Source organism: Puma concolor, chromosome C1, assembly GCF_028749965.1.
Source record: "Puma concolor isolate L17-30 chromosome C1, mPumCon1.1.hap2, whole genome shotgun sequence".
NCBI lineage: Eukaryota > Metazoa > Chordata > Mammalia > Carnivora > Felidae > Puma > Puma concolor.
Window position 1 is genome coordinate 55472108 of NC_141674.1, and position 17630 is coordinate 55489737.

The 17630-nt window shown below is 35.2% G+C and overlaps 1 protein-coding gene across 4 annotated transcripts in view; it reads right to left on the reverse strand.

Moving 5' to 3' along the window:
• The window catches only part of DNAI4 (dynein axonemal intermediate chain 4), an 86032-nt gene that overhangs the window by 20619 nt on the left and 47783 nt on the right, over positions 1–17630 (reverse strand). For all 4 annotated transcript variants that reach the window (XM_086717230.1, XM_086717231.1, XM_086717232.1 and 1 more), the window contains 6 exons: positions 11107–11301; positions 7203–7411; positions 4136–4222; positions 2729–2880; positions 458–615; positions 45–166 (listed from right to left, as the gene is read on the reverse strand). In XM_086717230.1, the coding sequence (XP_086573356.1) occupies positions 45–166; positions 458–615; positions 2729–2880; positions 4136–4222; positions 7203–7411; positions 11107–11301 (923 nt within the window). The remainder of the gene's footprint in view (positions 1–44; positions 167–457; positions 616–2728; positions 2881–4135; positions 4223–7202; positions 7412–11106; positions 11302–17630) is intronic.

A 17630-nucleotide genomic window follows, 5' to 3' on the forward strand; every position in this document is an offset into this window, starting at 1 on the left:
AAGTTGTCATTTGCAATAGTGAATAATGGATTGGAATAATTTACCTTAGGATGAAAAGCAAAACACATTCCAGGGGCCTGTCGAGATATCAGAGCTTCACCTTTCTTTTCTTTTTCCCCTCCCTTTTTGCTGCTGCTAGAAGTAGTTCGCTTCAAACGCATCAAATCTTTATTTAAAGAAGAAAACATATATCTTATTTAATACACGAAAAAGTATTGTATAATAATGTATGTCCCTCCTACAAATAATAGTATGAGTTCTGCCATCTTTTGCATGTGATTAACTTAAAACTAGCAAATACCAATGAGAAAAACAATGAGCAAGTACAATATTTTTTCTTATGTAGCCAAACTAAAATTTGTCACCTCTTACTCATGGCTCACTAGGATTTTAAGTCAGCACATAATAAGAGAAAGGTAATTTGATATGTATGTGTATTTGTATACATTCTTTTTACCATGACAGTCCAGTCCTTTCCGTATAACCCATTTGGAGATTCTTCCATCTGCTGATATAGAAACTAGTATTTCTCTTTTGTCATCCCCTGTTGTACCTCGATCTTGTTCTATCCACTGTAGTTGCCATACAGGTCCCAAATGTTTTCGAGGTGATTCACTAAAACAGGGAAAAGCACTAAATATAGAATCATTGTCATAATTTTTAAAAGCACAGGAGTATAAGTCATAAGGACAGCTCCCTGGAGCACTGTGACCTACTTATGGAATGATGCCCCTATTGTTCACTTTCACTTTAGTAAAAGTATTTTGAAAAACAGGGAAAACAATCATTTTGTCACCTAATATTTTAGTTTTTTTCATTTCTTATAAAAGGAAACTTTTACTTCTTTTAATTATATTAATGCCATAAAAGAAATACAAAAGCAAATATTTTCTTTCTTTTCAAAATATACTTTCCCTTACTCTATTCATTTACTTTTTCCTAGATAAGTTGTGTTAATTTATTTTGGACACTTTGAAAATAAGTATCTTCATCTTTATAAGGATTTTTTTCATAGCTTAAGTAGATAAATTATTTAAGTCTTATTTAAGTAAACAATTACCTTACCTTTCTATATTTCAGGCTTGCCCATTGGCTTGATTCTCTCTATGGCTGATTTAACATTTCTCTAAAGAATTAAAATCTCTTCTCAGATTAGTGATTGTTTTCCTGTCAGGATAATAGGTTCCTCTGTTCCTAGTCCTTGACTTTTTTATGCAAACCTCCCAAAGCAATGGTTGTGAATCTTTTTAAAATCATAGATAACTTCGATTATTTGGTAAAACAAGCACAAAGGCCCATGCTTATAAAACTATGCAGATAATTTCAAATTTAAGCTTACAGACCTTGCTTTGATGCCTATTTTCAGCTCTAAGTTTATTCAAACACTAATATAAATATACTACTTCATTTTTGCCCCATTGTTCTATCTGTTCTATTATAAAAACCTAACAATACTCAATATCTTTCACTTTTAACTTTTTTTATTTTCTCAGTATGACTCATTCACTGATTGATTTATTTATTCTTATTCACTTACTCTAATCCTGTTACATTCTCAATATTATGTGACATGCTGAGGATAAACAGGCAAGACTTAATCCTTGACTTCGAGTTGCTTACAGCCTCTTCAGAAAGATATATATATATAAATAATACATATACAGCATGATGAGTGCTATGATAACTAGACAAACGCACAAAAGAAAGGAATGGGAAGGCTTCTTGGAGGAGGTGGTGCCAAAGCAATAAAGGGTACAAACTTATAGTTAGAAGATGAACAAGTTCTAAAGATCTAATATATAGCATGATGTTCATAGTTAACAATACTGTACTATATACTCAAAATTTGCTAAGAGAATAGATCCAAAATGTTCTCACCACATATTAATCAATTTTATTGTGGTAATCATTTCACAGTGTATACATATTAAATAATTACATTGTACCCCTTTTAAAAATCACATTGTAGAACCTAAATATATACAATTTTTATTTGTCAATTGTACCTCAATGAAGCTGGGGAAATTTTTGATTTTCTTTTAAAAGAATAAACAAACTGTAGGGGCACCTGAGTGGCTCAGTCGGTTAAGCGTCCGACTTCGGCTCAGGTTATGATCTCACGGTTCATGAGTACAAGCCCCGTGTGAGGCTCTGGGCTGACAGCTCGGAGCCTGGAACCCACTTCAGATTCTGTGTCTCCCTCTGTCTGCCCCTCTGCTGCTTGCACTCTGTCTCTCGCATTGTCTCAAAAATAAATAAACATTAAAATAATTTTTTTTTTTAATTTTTTTTTTCAACGTTTATTTATTTTTGGGACAGAGAGAGACAGAGCATGAACGGGGGAGGGGTAGAGAGAGAGGGAGACACAGAATCGGAAACAGGCTCCAGGCTCTGAGCCATCAGCCCAGAGCCTGATGCGGGGCTCGAACTCACGGACCGCGAGATCGTGACCTGGCTGAAGTCGGACGCTTAACCGACTGCGCCACCCAGGCGCCCCTAAAATAATTTTTTTTAAGAATAAACAAACTGTCAAGGAAGGCTGGTGAGGTGGGCAGAGAACATACAGATTTTAGGACAGAGAATTTCAGCTAGAGAGGAATTATTAAGTGAAAAATAATGGTATCACTCTCAAAACATAAACATTCACTCAAAATTAGATAACATTAGATTAAATTTTTACTTCTCCCTAAGCACATATTATATGTTTATCTGATTCTTGGATTCTCACCTACTATCCAGAACAGGAACATTACTGTTGCTCTGTACATTATAAATTGCAATGGTACCATTGTGATAGCCAACTGCTAAAAGATTAGGTGCTCCAATGGAGAAATCCACAGCAGTAACTCCATATGGACTCTGATAAATACGTTCTGGCCACTGAATAAAAAAATAATTGTATTACATTTTAAACTGGGTTTTGCAGGCCACAGTAAGATAGGGTATAATGGTGACTTAAGACAAGTCTGGGGGCAGTGGAAATGTAAGAAGGGCTAGTCTACATTAAGTTACTCTTCTCTTCCTAACTTCCAGTATAGATGAAAACAAAATGTCAATTAGTCATTCCCTTTCCTTTGATGAATCCTCAGGACTCAATAATTTTAAGAAATACAGCATGGCCTTCTCCAATAATTATCATATTTTGGTAATCTTTCAGTAGGATTTGCATGATCATCATAGATTTACTTTCTTTAAGAAACAAATAATGGGCTCCAATCAAATTATCTAGCAATGTTCCTATCTTCCAGTATCTGTTTCATAGGCTTGCATTATCTAGACATTTCTGAACGGTGGAAAGAAGAAGCCACAAAAAAACTCTGTACAGTAGTCTTTTTGACAACTCTGTGAAGAGTTTTATTGTTTTGCTTTGCTTAAAGTCTAATCTAAATCCTTTCTTGCTTCTAACAGTCTGTATGGAAAAGAAGACAACTTACCAATGATGGATCCTATATCAATACTTCCACATGTTTAAAATTGCTTCTTCCTTCCTTTTTTTTTAATTCTACATAAACCCAGCTTCCTAATAGACTGGGATTATTTATAAAAGCTCCAATCATTTTTTATTTTGCTTTCCTGATCCTTTTCTAAGTTTTCCACTTCACAATTCAGTTATGAATTAAAACTAAACGTAAAGCTGCAAAATAACAGACTGACTAAAACTGTTTAACAAAAACACACCATGACTGATTCTTATTATTCTCCTTGAAAAACTCTTGCTAATAACATGGTCATTCATATTCATCCATTTTGTATGTATTCAAGCCAGCAGAAATCTATCTTACGAGGTGATGAGATATTTATACATTAAGAAACAATTCAGTATTAGCTGAAACATATAATTTTCAAAGGATTTTCACTCACAAATTTGCTCTTCTTTCTGATAAAAAATAATGGTTCAACTCTGGATCATAAGATCTAGTAGCACATAGTAAATGCTCAATAAATATTTATTAAATGAATTTACTTTACCTAATATCAACAAGAATAAATTTTAATACTTGTAGATTTAAACCAAAGAAAATAAAGTCTTCCTCGATAATTTTTTGACTTTAATTATCACACACAACTATCTACTTTATGAGAATTATGTCAATATTTAATTAACTAAAAATGGGTTTTTTCCTACTGGGGTTACCATAGGATTCTTTATTGACCAGCAGCAAGCCAATCCTCTTTTTTGCTCTCTAAATCCAAAGTGCCCATAGCCAACAGCCAAAAGGTCCTGAAAATCAGAAAAATATGTTTAAAATAAGAGAGGGTAGCATAAAAACATTGGAAAATATATAAAGATACATTTTAATGAACTGTGTTAAAAATAGAAAGATACTTCTATTGAGAAAAAATACCAGTATACTATTTATTTTTACTTTACACCTCCATCTTCCTAAGCAAAATAATAATCATATTTTCAGACTGATGAATAACTAAAAAGAACCAATTGCTGAAAAGTTCTTTTACATATTGAGTTAATCTTCCAAGATTATATTACTACATTATGGGTTTCTGAGAATGACCTAATTATTTCAAATATAAAGACAAAGTGCCATGAACTGAATTGTGTCTCCTCCCCTAAAATTCATGTGTTGAAGTCCTAATCCCCAGTGTGATTATATTTGAAGAAAGGGCTTTTAGGAGGTAATGAAGATTAAATGAGATCATGAGGGTCATAATGTTAATCCAATAGGATTGGTGGCCTCATGAAAAGAGGAAGAGACACCAGAGCTCTCTCTCTCCACCATGTGAGAATGCAGCAAGATAGGAAGAGAGCCTGCCATCTGCAAGACAGGAAGAGAGCCTTCACCAGTAATGAAATCAGCCAGCACGATGATCTTAAACTTCCTGGCCTCCAGCAAATAAATTTCTGATTTCTAATCCAGCCAGTCGATGGTATCTTGTCATGGCACCCCAAACTGATTCATAAAGCATTTCAAGATCTGCTTATACAAGTGCATAAAGACAAACGTTTAATGATTGACCAAACCCAACCTCTTCTTTGTAATCAGAATACCTTTATCAAAAATATATATTTTTGCCATAACCCTACTTTCAAGCCAACATCACCTCTTTATAATTTCCTCTGCCTTAAACCACTCTTCACCACTATTCCTTTTACACTGACATGAACAAACTTCTATTCATCGCTTCAAGACTCAGCATAGGCACCACTTCCTCTAAAAAGCATTCATGAGCCTCTCTTATGTATTCCCACAATACTATTTATTTTCCTTATTAAAACACAGAGAGAACTATTATATAGGCAGGGTCTATGTGTGACTAAATTACTACTGTTTCTCTAGTGCCTTATTAGAGTTCCTGGCATAGTCAACGTTCAATAAGTATTTGTAGAATGAATTAATAAATATAATAGATGCCATTTGTCATATTTTTTTAGCTTTGTTAACAATTATTTAAATTTAATCTCAATAACAATATATTAACTTTTAAATGCTGGTATATTCAGTTTCTAAAAATGATTCACCTGTCTTTATTACACATTTATTATTGATTTATTGAGTATCACTTACCTTACATGGGGTTTCCAAATATAGTTTATAAAAACCAATCTGTACTAAAAGTATTTTATTTTATTAAAAATAATATACATAATTTAAATAACACATTACTTAGGTTTCTATAAGAATGGTGATAGACTTTCTGTTTTTTTAAAAACCGTAACCACTAGCATATTTGCACATAGCACCTTATAAGGTGTGGCAGTAAAATAAAAAGGCTAATTCTTAAACTTACATTATACAATACAATCTTAATATACCAATTCATTTTGACCACTTTAAAAATACACTAAATATTTATTCCAAAGGTATTGTTATTACACAAAAGGGTTTTAGAATCCCTAATTGAGAATCATGTCTTCAGAAGCAGTATATAAACTCAAGGAGAAAATAAGTCTCGTTACTCTATAATCATCTCTCTTTTAAAGAAAACATACCATTCTCCAACGTGATGATTCATATAATTTGGCTCAAGATGATTTTTGGCAGTGCAGTAATTAAGAGCAAGAACTCTGGATTCAGATGTTAGAGTTTGAATTCTAGCTGTTTCACTTACTAGAGTTGTGTTACTCTGGGAATTTAAGAGATGTGTAACTTTGGGCAAGTTATTTATCCTTTTTGTACTTCAGTTTTCTTATCAACATAATGGGGAAAATAGTACCTAACTCAGAGTTACCGTGTTAATACAAGTAAAATGCTTACAGTATCGCCTGGTACATAGTAAGTACTATTTAAGTATTTGCTGTTAAGCACTCTCAACAATAGCCAAATTATGGAAAGAGCCTAAATGTCCATCAACTGATGAATGGATAAAAAAATTGTGGTTTATATACACAATGGAGTACTACGTGGCAATGAGAAAGAATGAAATATGGCCCTTTGTAGCAACATGGATGGAACTGGAGAGTGTGATGCTAAGTGAAATAAGCCATACAGAGAAAGACAGATACCATATGTTTTCACTCTTATGTGGATCCTGAGAAACTTAACAGAAACCCATGGGGGAGGGGAAGGAAAAAAAAGAAAAAGAGGTTAGAGTGGGAGAGAGCCAAAGCATAAGAGACTCTTAAAAACTGAGAACAAACTGAGGGTTGATGGGGGGTGGGGGGGGGGATGGGTATTGAGGAGGGCACCTTTTGGGATGAGCATTGGTTGTTGTATGGAAACCAATTTGACAATAAACTTCATAAAAAAAATAATAATAAATAAAAAAATAAAAAAATAATTAAAAAAAATATTTGCTATTACTGGTAGTAATAATATTTTAAGAAATCTCAAAATTATCTTTTATATTTTCAGGGTCACTAGATTAAGTATATATTTCTGAATATGATTACTTTAAGAATATTAATTTGGGTACATGAGCTTGATATATCTGAAAATAAATCAATTAGATGTTATCTTCTGGTTCACTTTTCAATATCTGATATGGATTCAGAGAATACTGTGTCCCAAGTACATCTCCTAAAATTAAAATGATGACATTTCATATTAAAGGAGAAAAAATTATTTTGTAACTATTATCATTTTCTACTTTTTGAAACATGAACTTGTTGTAGAGGTATGTTAAAAACTCCACTTTATGTCAAATAAAATCCCTTGCCTAATGTCTGAGAAAACAAACAACTAGTACTTGACAGTCACCCTTATACTCTAAAGACAGAATTGTTAAAATGTTCAGTAACTTACAGGATTTGTTCTATTCCAGGCAAGGCTGCTCACATTAAGGCCTTTGGTTAAGTCACAGGAAAAGGACCAAAGTCGTTCTAAATTGGCTGGTATTGTTGATTGTCCTGTACTTATTTCTATTTCTTCTTCCTCTTCCTTCTGACCCTCTTCCTCCGTATTTTCAAGTTTTTCACCTTCTTGAAAGTCTTCAGGTTTTTCAGGTTCTGGTTCTAAAATTAAATCAAATGAAGAGATTATTGTCCTCCATTCCTACAAGAGCCTTCCAAAGGGCCCAAACAGCATCTCTCCCTCTGAGACACTTAAAGCACCACTGGATCTGCTGGATGATATGGCCCAAGTGACAGGGCATTCTGAATGACTACCTGGGCCTCTTGTAGAATCTTCTGCTCTCCTGGGCTTACTCAAAGCTAGCATTTTTTTCAGATCACTTAGTGAATAAGCCAAAGTAGCACATCCAAATGAGGAATATGTTGTCGCCAAAGAACAAAGAGGTCTACTAGGCATGGTACCTTTTTTGGTTATAAGAGTGGCCAGAAGAAACAACTTATCCTTAACCTTTGGAAATTTCACTGAGGTGGAAAGCCCCTGAAATTTTATCAAGGTGGCTGGGAGGCTCAGTCGGTCAAGCGTCTGACTTCGGCTCAGGCCATGATCTCGCAGTCCATGAGTTTGAGCCCCGCATCAGGCTCTGTGTTGACAGCTCAGTCTGGAGCCTGCTTCAGATTCTGTATCTCACTCCCTCTTTGCCCCTCTCCTGCTCATGCTCTCTCTCTCTCAAAAATAAATAAACTTTAAAAAATTAAAAAAAATTTTTTATCAGATTTATTTCTCACCCTCTGGGATGCAAATGTCTTACTAATAAGTCTACTTCTTATTCACCAGGTCTAATCAGCATAATGTCATCAATGTAATGGACCAGTGTGATATCTTGTTGAAGGAAAAATTCCCTGAAGACTAAATTAGGACATAAAACTAAAGAGCTGATATACCCCTACAGGACGGTGAGGGTGTATTGCTGGCCTGGCCAGCTGAAAGCAAATGGCTTCCAGTGGGTTTTAGCAACAGGTACTGAAGAAAAAAGAAAGCATTTTCTGTGTCAATAGTCACATACCAGGTACCAGGTGGTGTGTTAATTTGCGCTGCCAAGGAAACATCTGGAACAGCAACTGCAATTGGAGTCACCACCTGGTTAAGTTTACAATAATTAACCATTATTCCCCAAGATCCTGCGTTTTCTATGCAAGCCAAACAGATGAGCTGAATGGGGGAGGTGATGGGAGTTAATACTTCTGCATCTTTCAAGCCCTCGATGGTAGCATTAATCTCTACAATCCCTCCAGAAACAAAGTATTGCTTTGGTTTACTATTTTCATAGGTAGCGGAAGCTCTAGTGGCTTCTACTTATCCATTTCCCACCAGAATAGCCTCCATTACATAGGTCAAGGATCAAGTGTAGGGCTTCTGCCAGTTGCTAAATATTTCTATTCCAAAGTATACATTCTGGAACAGCGGAAATAACTACAAGATGAGTTAAGTTACCCACTGGACCCACTGTGAGATGGACCTGAGCTAAAATTCCATTGGTCACCTGACTCCTATAAGTCCTTTCCGGCTAACAAACCATAGTGATGTTTTGGGACTCATGAAGTTAGTATCTGTCCAGAGCTAGTGTCCAGTAATCCCTGAAATTTATGATTATTTCTTGTTCCCCACTACACAGTCACTCTTGGAAAAGGCTGTAGGTCCCCTCTGGGGAAGGCTGAGAGAAATTTTAACAGTATATATTTTTGGTAGTGTAGTGAAATATTTTCTCAAAGAGACACAGCCTCCCCTTTATCCAAGGAGTTCTGGGTCTGCAAATTGACTCAAGCCTAGAAATTGCTTAAAGGGCTATGACTTTTCTTTTGTAAAGAAAAGACTCTTCTGTTTATACAGATTAAGTAAGAATTTAGGAGGAGACTACATTTTATGGACTGATTTATCTCCCCCAAATTCATATATTGGAAGGCCTAATCCCCAGTACCTTAGAATGTAACGGGTTTGTAGACAAAGGCTTTAAAGAGGTGATTAAGTTAAAACAAGGCCACTATTCTGGGTCCTAATCAAATATGACTGCTATCCTTATAATAAGAGGACATTTAGATACACCGAGAGACACAGGGAAGGCACAAGCACAGATAAAAAAACCTAGTGACGAGACCACGAGAAGGTAGTCATCTGCAAGCCTAAAAGAGAGGCCTCAGAGGAAACCCCAACTGTACTGACACCTTCAGCTCAGACTTCCAGTCTCCAGAACTATGGGGAAGTAAATTTCTGTTGTTCAAGCCACCCAGTTTGTGGTATTTTGTTATGGCAGTGCTAGCAAACCAATACAGCACCTACCTATTTCTCTTCTAAGGACATGATGATCAGCTAGCCAATGCCACGGATCTCTGTGAGTCAGACTGTTCTGATTACTGCTCTTTACCCTACAGTAACCATGCCCACCTTTTCATTGGTGATTAACTGCTGCCACTTATCCCCTGCCACTCAGAATCTAATTGTTTAAGGGTCTCAGTTGACTAGCAGTAGTTCCCACTACAATTTCTGACCTACAGAGAAAAGTGAGCAAAGAATTCTTCAAGGATATTGGGGCACCCAGCCAATTTATTTTTCACAATTGTGCTAAAAGGTGTATTATCCAGATACTTCTATAGTGGATAAGCAGGTCATCATGATAAATCCACCCTAACATTCCAATGTCCCAAAGCCTTTGGATACCTTTCTCTATAGTGTACCAAAGCAGTTCTAACATTTCAACTTTATTTAGTGAAAACCACATTTTGTCATTCTGGGGCCAGGACTGAAGCCCCTGCCTCTGCCCCAGGCCAACATATGTACAAAACTGTAAATGCATTTTCTTTTCCTTATGAATTCTTTTAATAACATTTTCTTTTCTCTAGCTTATTTTATTGTAAGAATATAGTACATAATACATATAATATAAAAATGTGTGTTAATTGACTTTATGCTATAAGTAAGGCTTCCGGTCAATGGTAGTTTATTTGTAGTTAATTTGGGGGGAATCAAAAGTTATACTTGGAGTTTCGACTGTGCCAGGGTCATCACCCCTAAGCCCTGCCTTGTTCAAGGGTCAACCGTACTTACCATATGAACCCACTTATATGATATACCAAAACAGTCAATCTCTGGTGAGAAAAGTCAGGTTAATACCTGTTTATGGGGGGTAAGCTTTAACTGAAAAATAGCACAAGGGAAATCTTAGGGTTTATAATTTATTCTACAAAATGGGAAGATACTGAAGGTTTTTTAAGAGTTAAATGCCATGTTCAAACTTGTGTATGGGATACATCAGCACACCAGGATAGTAAAGTGGAAAGAGAATTGGAATGAGATCAGGCCTTGGTTGAATGCCTAGCTTTGTCATAGACTCTAAACTTAGAAACTTTCTGTACTCTTCATCTTCTTCATTCAAAAATTAAAGGGTTGAATTCATCTCTAAAATCTTTCAAAATATTCTGTGAACATATGAGATGGGATATGTAGCAATAAGAACAGGAAGAATGCCCCTGTAATAAAATTAGGGATAGGTAATAAGCACCAGAACCTGGAAAGTGTCAATGGCAATGGAAAGGGGGTTAAATATGAGAAAACAATTCAGTACAAGGGCAAGGAAGAGAAAAGAGCCATGGAAGCTTTTGTAGATTTTAATCTAAGGGGTGACCTCTTTTTTGTGCGCTCTGTAGTTTGAATTCTACTGTTATTTGGATGTTTAACGCTAACAGGTATATAAATATGTCTTTTGATAAGTGATGATCCAGTCTGGAGGTTACATTTAAAAATGATAATGTCATTCAATTTTTTTGATTATTTGAGCTTGTCTAAATGTGATTTTTAAAAATACCTTTTAAAATAGGAAGCTGACGATAAGCTGCAAGTTTTGGTTGAAATATATTTTCCATTAGAACTCGTTCCATAAAAAATAAATCCTGATGAAACTTGTCAGATTTCAATATTGTCTCTGAGTGGTCTACTTCATCATCATGGACTTTAGTCAAAATTACATTTTCTATATCCATTAAAGAACTAGCTTCACTATCTGTAAAATACAAACATGATGCAAAGATAAAATAATTTAAGTAGTATTAGATGATTCATGCAGTCAAAGGATTTTAAAATGACATTTTGTCATTACTGTTTGTTTTCCTCCAATATTCAACAACTTGAATAAACATTTATTGAATATCTTTTATCTACCAAGCACATGAAAAATATACACATATTATTTCATTTTGGAATTCTTAACCATTCAAAAATGCACTGTTTATCAGAAGATAAGCAATGATAACCTCATAGGTAATTTATATCTCTATACCTTGTTCTTCAAATTTAAACAAGATTATTAGTCTTCAGATGAAGGTCTGACTGGATTACTGTTTTATAGAAATACCATACGATTGTGTTAATTTTTTATTGATGCTACAACAAACTACCCAAAACTTAGTAGGTTAAAATCACACAAATTTATTATTTTAAGAGTTCAGTCAGTTAGAGGTCTGACCCAGGTCTCACTGGGATACAACCAAAAAGTTAAGAGGGTTATGTTTCTTTCTGGAGGTTCTAGAGAGACTTATCTTTTTCAGCTTCTACAAACCACCCAAAACCCTTCCTCCATCTTGAAAGACAACATCACTGCATCTCTCTGATCTTCTGTCATTACATCTCTCCATGACCACAGCGCAGAAAGGTCTCTACTTTTAAGTAGCCATATGATTAACTACTCTCTCATTCTACTAACAGAAACCACAACAAAGACTCTTGGCCACATTTCCCCTTCATTCTTTCTGCCTCCTGACCAATTCTGGTACTTCTCTGTGTAGCTCACAGTGTAGAATGTTTCTTCCTCTTGAGATTTGTGAATATAACAAGCTATCATTTCAATGGCAATAGTGTCCTGATCTGTTGGCCTTGCCATGCCTAAATAATAATAAAGTTCGGGGCACCTGGGTGGCTCAGTCGGTTAAGTGGCCGACTTCAGCTCAGGTCACGATCTTGCGGTTTGTGGGTTCGAGCCCCGCGTCGGGCTCTGGGCTGATGGCTCAGGGCCTGGAGCCTGCTTCCGATTCTGTGTCTCCCTCTCTCTCTCTCTGACCCTCCCCCATTCATGCTCTGTCTCTCTCTGTCTCAAAAATAAATAAACGTTAAAAAAAATTAAAAATAATAATATAATAAAGTTCACATTTAAAAAAAAATACTGTCTATTGGGATGCCTGGGTGGCCCAGTTGGTTAAGCATCCAGCTCTTGATTTCTGCTCAGGTCATGACCTCATGGTTCATGAGTTTGAGCCCCATGTTGGGCCTTGCATTATCAGTGTAGATTCTCAATCTCTATTCTTCTCTTTCAGCCCCTCCCCTGCTCATGCTCTCTCTCTAAAATAAATAAACATTAAAAAATTTTTTTAAATATTGTCTACAAGCCCAATTTAAATGTAAAGACACGGATAGATTAAAAAGATAGAATTAAAAAGATATGTTAACACTATCAAAAGAAGACAGAGTAGCTATATTTAATTTCAGACAAAGTAGACTGTAGAACAAGGAAAATTATCAGCAATAAAGTGAAGCATTGCACAATAATAAAGAAATCAATTCTCCAAGAAGACACAGCAAGCCTAATCATTTATGCAGCAAAAAATCAAGACTACAAATCTGTAAGGCAAAAACTAATAAAATTGCAAGGAGAATTAGACACATCCACTATTATAATTGGAAACTTTTAACACTTTTTAAACAGAATACACACTATTCTCAAGTTCACTTGGAATGCTCACCAAGATAGAACACATTCTGGGGCGCAAAGCACACCTAAACAAACTTAAAAGAATAGAAATAATAAAAAATGTGCTCTCAGACCACAGTGGAATTAAACTAGAATTTAATAACAGAAGGATAGTTGGATAATCCCAAAATATTTGGAAATTTAAAAAACATATATAAATAAAAAATAGGTCAAAGAAGAAGTTCCAAATAAAATTTTAAATTTTTTAAATATTTGAACTAAATTAAAATAAAACTAAAACTTATCAAAACTTGTGAAATGCAGCAAAAAGAATGCTTGAGGGAAATTTATAGCATTGAATGCATATACTAAAAAGAAGAAAATCTAAAAATTAGTAATCTAAGCTTTCATCTCAGGGCACTAGAGTAAGGAGAGCAACATAAGCCTAAAGTAAGCAGGAAACAAATATATATATATAAAATATATAATATATAATATATATTAAATATGTAATAAATATATATTAATATACATATTAAAGCATAAATCAATAAAATTGAAAACAGGAAATCATCAGAAACAATGAAATTAAAAGTTGTTTCTTTGAAAATATCGATAAAATTCAAAATCATCAGCCAGGCTAAACAAGAAAAAAAATAAAACATCTAAATTGTCAGTATGTGCAACAGCAAAGGTGTCATCACTACTGATCCCATAGCCCAAAAGAATAATAAATACTGTGAATAACTCTTATGTCCACAGATTTGATAACTTAGACGAAACGGAGCAATTCCTTGAAAGACATAAACTGCCAAAACTTACACAAAGAGAAATAGGTAATCTGAATAGCCCTCTATCTGTAAAGAAATTGAATAGATAATTAATAACTTTTCTAAAGAGAAAGCATCAGGCCCAGATGGTTTTACTGGTGAATTATATTAAACATTTAAGGATGTTTATACAATCAGAAAATAAGTAGGGGCGCCTGGGTGGCGCAGTCGGTTAAGCGTCCGACTTCAGCCAGGTCACGATCTCGCGGTCCGTGAGTTCGAGCCCCGCGTCAGGCTCTGGGCTGATGGCTCGGAGCCTGGAGCCTGTTTCCGATTCTGTGTCTCCCTCTCTCTCTGCCCCTCCCCCGTTCATGCTCTGTCTCTCTCTGTCCCAAAAATAAATAAAAAACGTTGAAAAAAAAATTTAAAAAAAAAAAAAAAAAGAAAATAAGTAGAGAGAACACTTCCCAATTCACTTTGTTAGACTGACATTACTCTAATATGAATACCAGATGAAAACATTACAAGAAAAGGAGAATTACAGAAAAATATTGTTTATGAAAGCAACACAAAGATCCTCCAACAAAATATTAGCAAATCAAATCTAATAGTGTACAAGAAGACTTATATGACGAAGTGGGGTTTGTTCCAGGTATGCAAAGCTAGTGCAACCAACTAGTAAAAACCAATCAATATAATTCACCAGATCCACAAGCTAAAGAAGAAAAATCACATTTGATTCAGAAAAATCTTTTGACAAAATTCAACAGTCATTTATGATTAAAAAAAAAAAAAACCCAGGAGAATAAGAACAGATATGAATTTCCTCAACTTGATTTTTAAAAAACCTATGAAAAACCTATAACGAACATCATATTTAATGGTGAAAACCCAAAAATTTCCCCACTAAGGTAAGAAACAAGGCTAGGATATTCCTTATCATCACCTTTATCCAACATCATACTAGAAGTCCTAGTCCTACAATAAGTCAGGGAAGAGAAATAAAAATTATACAAATTTGAAAGGAAAAAAAACACTTTGTAGATGACACGAATGTTTGTGTAGAAAATCCCCATAAATTGTGAAAAAATATAAAATTCTCCAATTATAATAAAAATTAGAGCAAGGTTGCAGTAAACACCATTAATATACAAAAATCAATGGCTTACCTATAAACCAGTGATGAACAACTGAGAACTGAAATAGGGGCTCTTGGGTGGCTCAGTCAGTTAGGTGTCCGACTCTTGGTTTCAGCTCAGGTCATGATCTCACAGTTCATGAATTCAAGCCCCACATCAGCCTCTGTGCTGACAGTGTGGAGTCTGCCTGGGATTCTCTCTCTCCCCCTCTCTCTCTGACCCTCTTACATGCTCTCTCTCTCTCTCTCAATCAATCAATCAATAAACTTACAAAAAAGAAAATTGAAATAAAAACCATAATACTATTTATATTGGCACTAAAAAGTTAAATGCTTAAGTTATAAATCTAATAAAATACATATAAGATCTACATGAGGAAATTACAAAACTCTGATGAAAGAAATCAAAGAAGATCCAAACAAATTTTCAAGGATAGGAAGTCTCCATATTGTTAAAATGCCAATGTTTTATAATTTGATCTATAGCTTCAGTGCAATCCTAGTCAAAAAATCCCACCAAGTTATTTTATTGACATTGACAAACTGATTCTCAAGTTTTTATGGAGAGGCAAAAGAACAAGAATAGCTAACACGACGCTGAAGAAGAATAAGACTGACACTACCCAATTTTAAGAATTACTATAGAACTACAGTTAATCAAGACAATGGGATATTGGTGAAAGAATAGATAAATTGATCAGTGTAACAGAATAGAGCTCAGAAACAGACCCACACAAATACATTCAACAGATATTTGACAAAGGAGCAAGAAAACTCAAGGGAGTCTTCAACAAATGAACAATTGGTCATCCATATGTTTAAAAAATGTAAACACAGAATTTATGCCTTTCACAAAAATTAACTGAAATGAACCTCAATATAAAATACAAAACTAGGGGCGCCTGGGTGGCTCAGTCGGTTGGGCGTCCGACTTCAGCTCAGGTCATGATCTCGTGGTCCGTGAGTTGGAGCCCCGTGTCGGGCTCTGTGCTGACCACTCAGAGCCTGGAGCCTGTTTCGGATTCTGTGTCTCCCTCTCTCTCTGACCCTCCCCCATTCATGCTCTGTCTCTCTCTGTCTCAAAAGTAAATAAACGTTAAAAAAAATAAATAAAATAAAATACAAAACTATACATTTTTCTGAGACAACATAGAAAACCCAGGTGACCTTGGGTTTGGTGATAAATCTTTGGATACAATACCAAAAGCACAATTTGAAAAAGAAAAAAAAAATGTTAAATTGAACTTTATTAAATTAAAGGATTAAATATGAAGGATCAAGAAAATGAAGAGACAAGCCTCAAAATGGGAGAAAATTTTGCAGAATACTTACCTGATAAAGGACTTAATTTATCATAATTCACAAAATACAACAATAAGAAACAGTCCCATTTAAAAAATAACATAGGGGCGCCTGGGTGGCGCAGTCGGTTAAGCGCCCGACTTCAGCCAGGTCACGATCTCGCGGTCCGTGAGTTCGAGTCCCGCGTCGGGCTCTGGGCTGATGGCTCAGAGCCTGGAGCCTGTTTCCGATTCTGTGTCTCCCTCTCTCTCTGCCCCTCCCCCGTTCATGCTCTGTCTCTCTCTGTCCCAAAAAAATAAATAAACGTTAAAAAAAAATAAATAAATAAATAAATAAATAAAAAATAACATAAAATTCAATTAGACCCTTCACCAAAGAAGATATAAATCTACCAATAAATATATGAAAAACTGTTCAACATCACATGTCATTAGGGAATTGCAAATTAAAGCAATAATGAGATGGGGCGCCTAGGTGGCTCAGTCAGTTAAGTCTCTGACTCTTGATTTTCGCTCATGTTATGATCCCACCATTAGTGAGACTGAGCCCCATGTTAGGCTCTGCACTATTAGTACAGTGCCTGCTTGGGATTCTCTCTCTCCCTCTCTCTCTGCCTCTCCTCTACTGGTATGCTCTCTTTCTCTCTTTCTCTCTCTCAAAATAAATGAATAAACATTAAAAGAAACAATAATGAGATACCACTACACATCTATTAGAACAGCTAAAAAGTTTTAAAAAGTAAATAGTATCAGGGGCACCTGGGTGGCTCAGTCAGTGAAGTGTCCAACTTTGGCTCAGGTCATGATCTTATGGTTCATGGGTTTGAGCCCCACATTGGGCTCTGTGCTGATAGCTCAGAGCCTGGAGCCTGCTTCTGATTCTGTGTCTCCCTCTCTCTGCCCCTCCCCTGTTCATTCTCTCTCTCTCTCTCTCTCTCTCTCAAAAATAAACATATAAAGAATTTTTTTTAAAGTAAACAGTATCAAATACTGATAAAATGAGGAGCAACAGAAGCATTCACCTGCGTTGCTGGTGGTAATACAAAATGGTACAACCGCTTTGGAAAACAGTTTCATAGTTTCTTAAGAGTCTTAAGCATACCCTTACTATATGACCCAGCAACCGTACTCCTAGGTATTTACCCAAATGAGGTGAAAAGTTATGTCCACACAAAAACCTACACAGGAATGTTCATAGCAGCTTTGTTCACAGTCACCAAAAACTAGAAGCAACAAAGAAATCCTTCAATAAATAAATAAATACATTGTGGTACATCCATATAATATTTTCTAGTGAAAAATAAATGAGCTGTCAAGTCATGAGTTGGCACACAGGAACCTTAAATGTATATTGTTTAGTGAAAGAAGCTAGTGTGAAAAAGCTACATATTGTATGATTGCAACTATATGACATATTGGAAAAGACAAAACTATAGACAA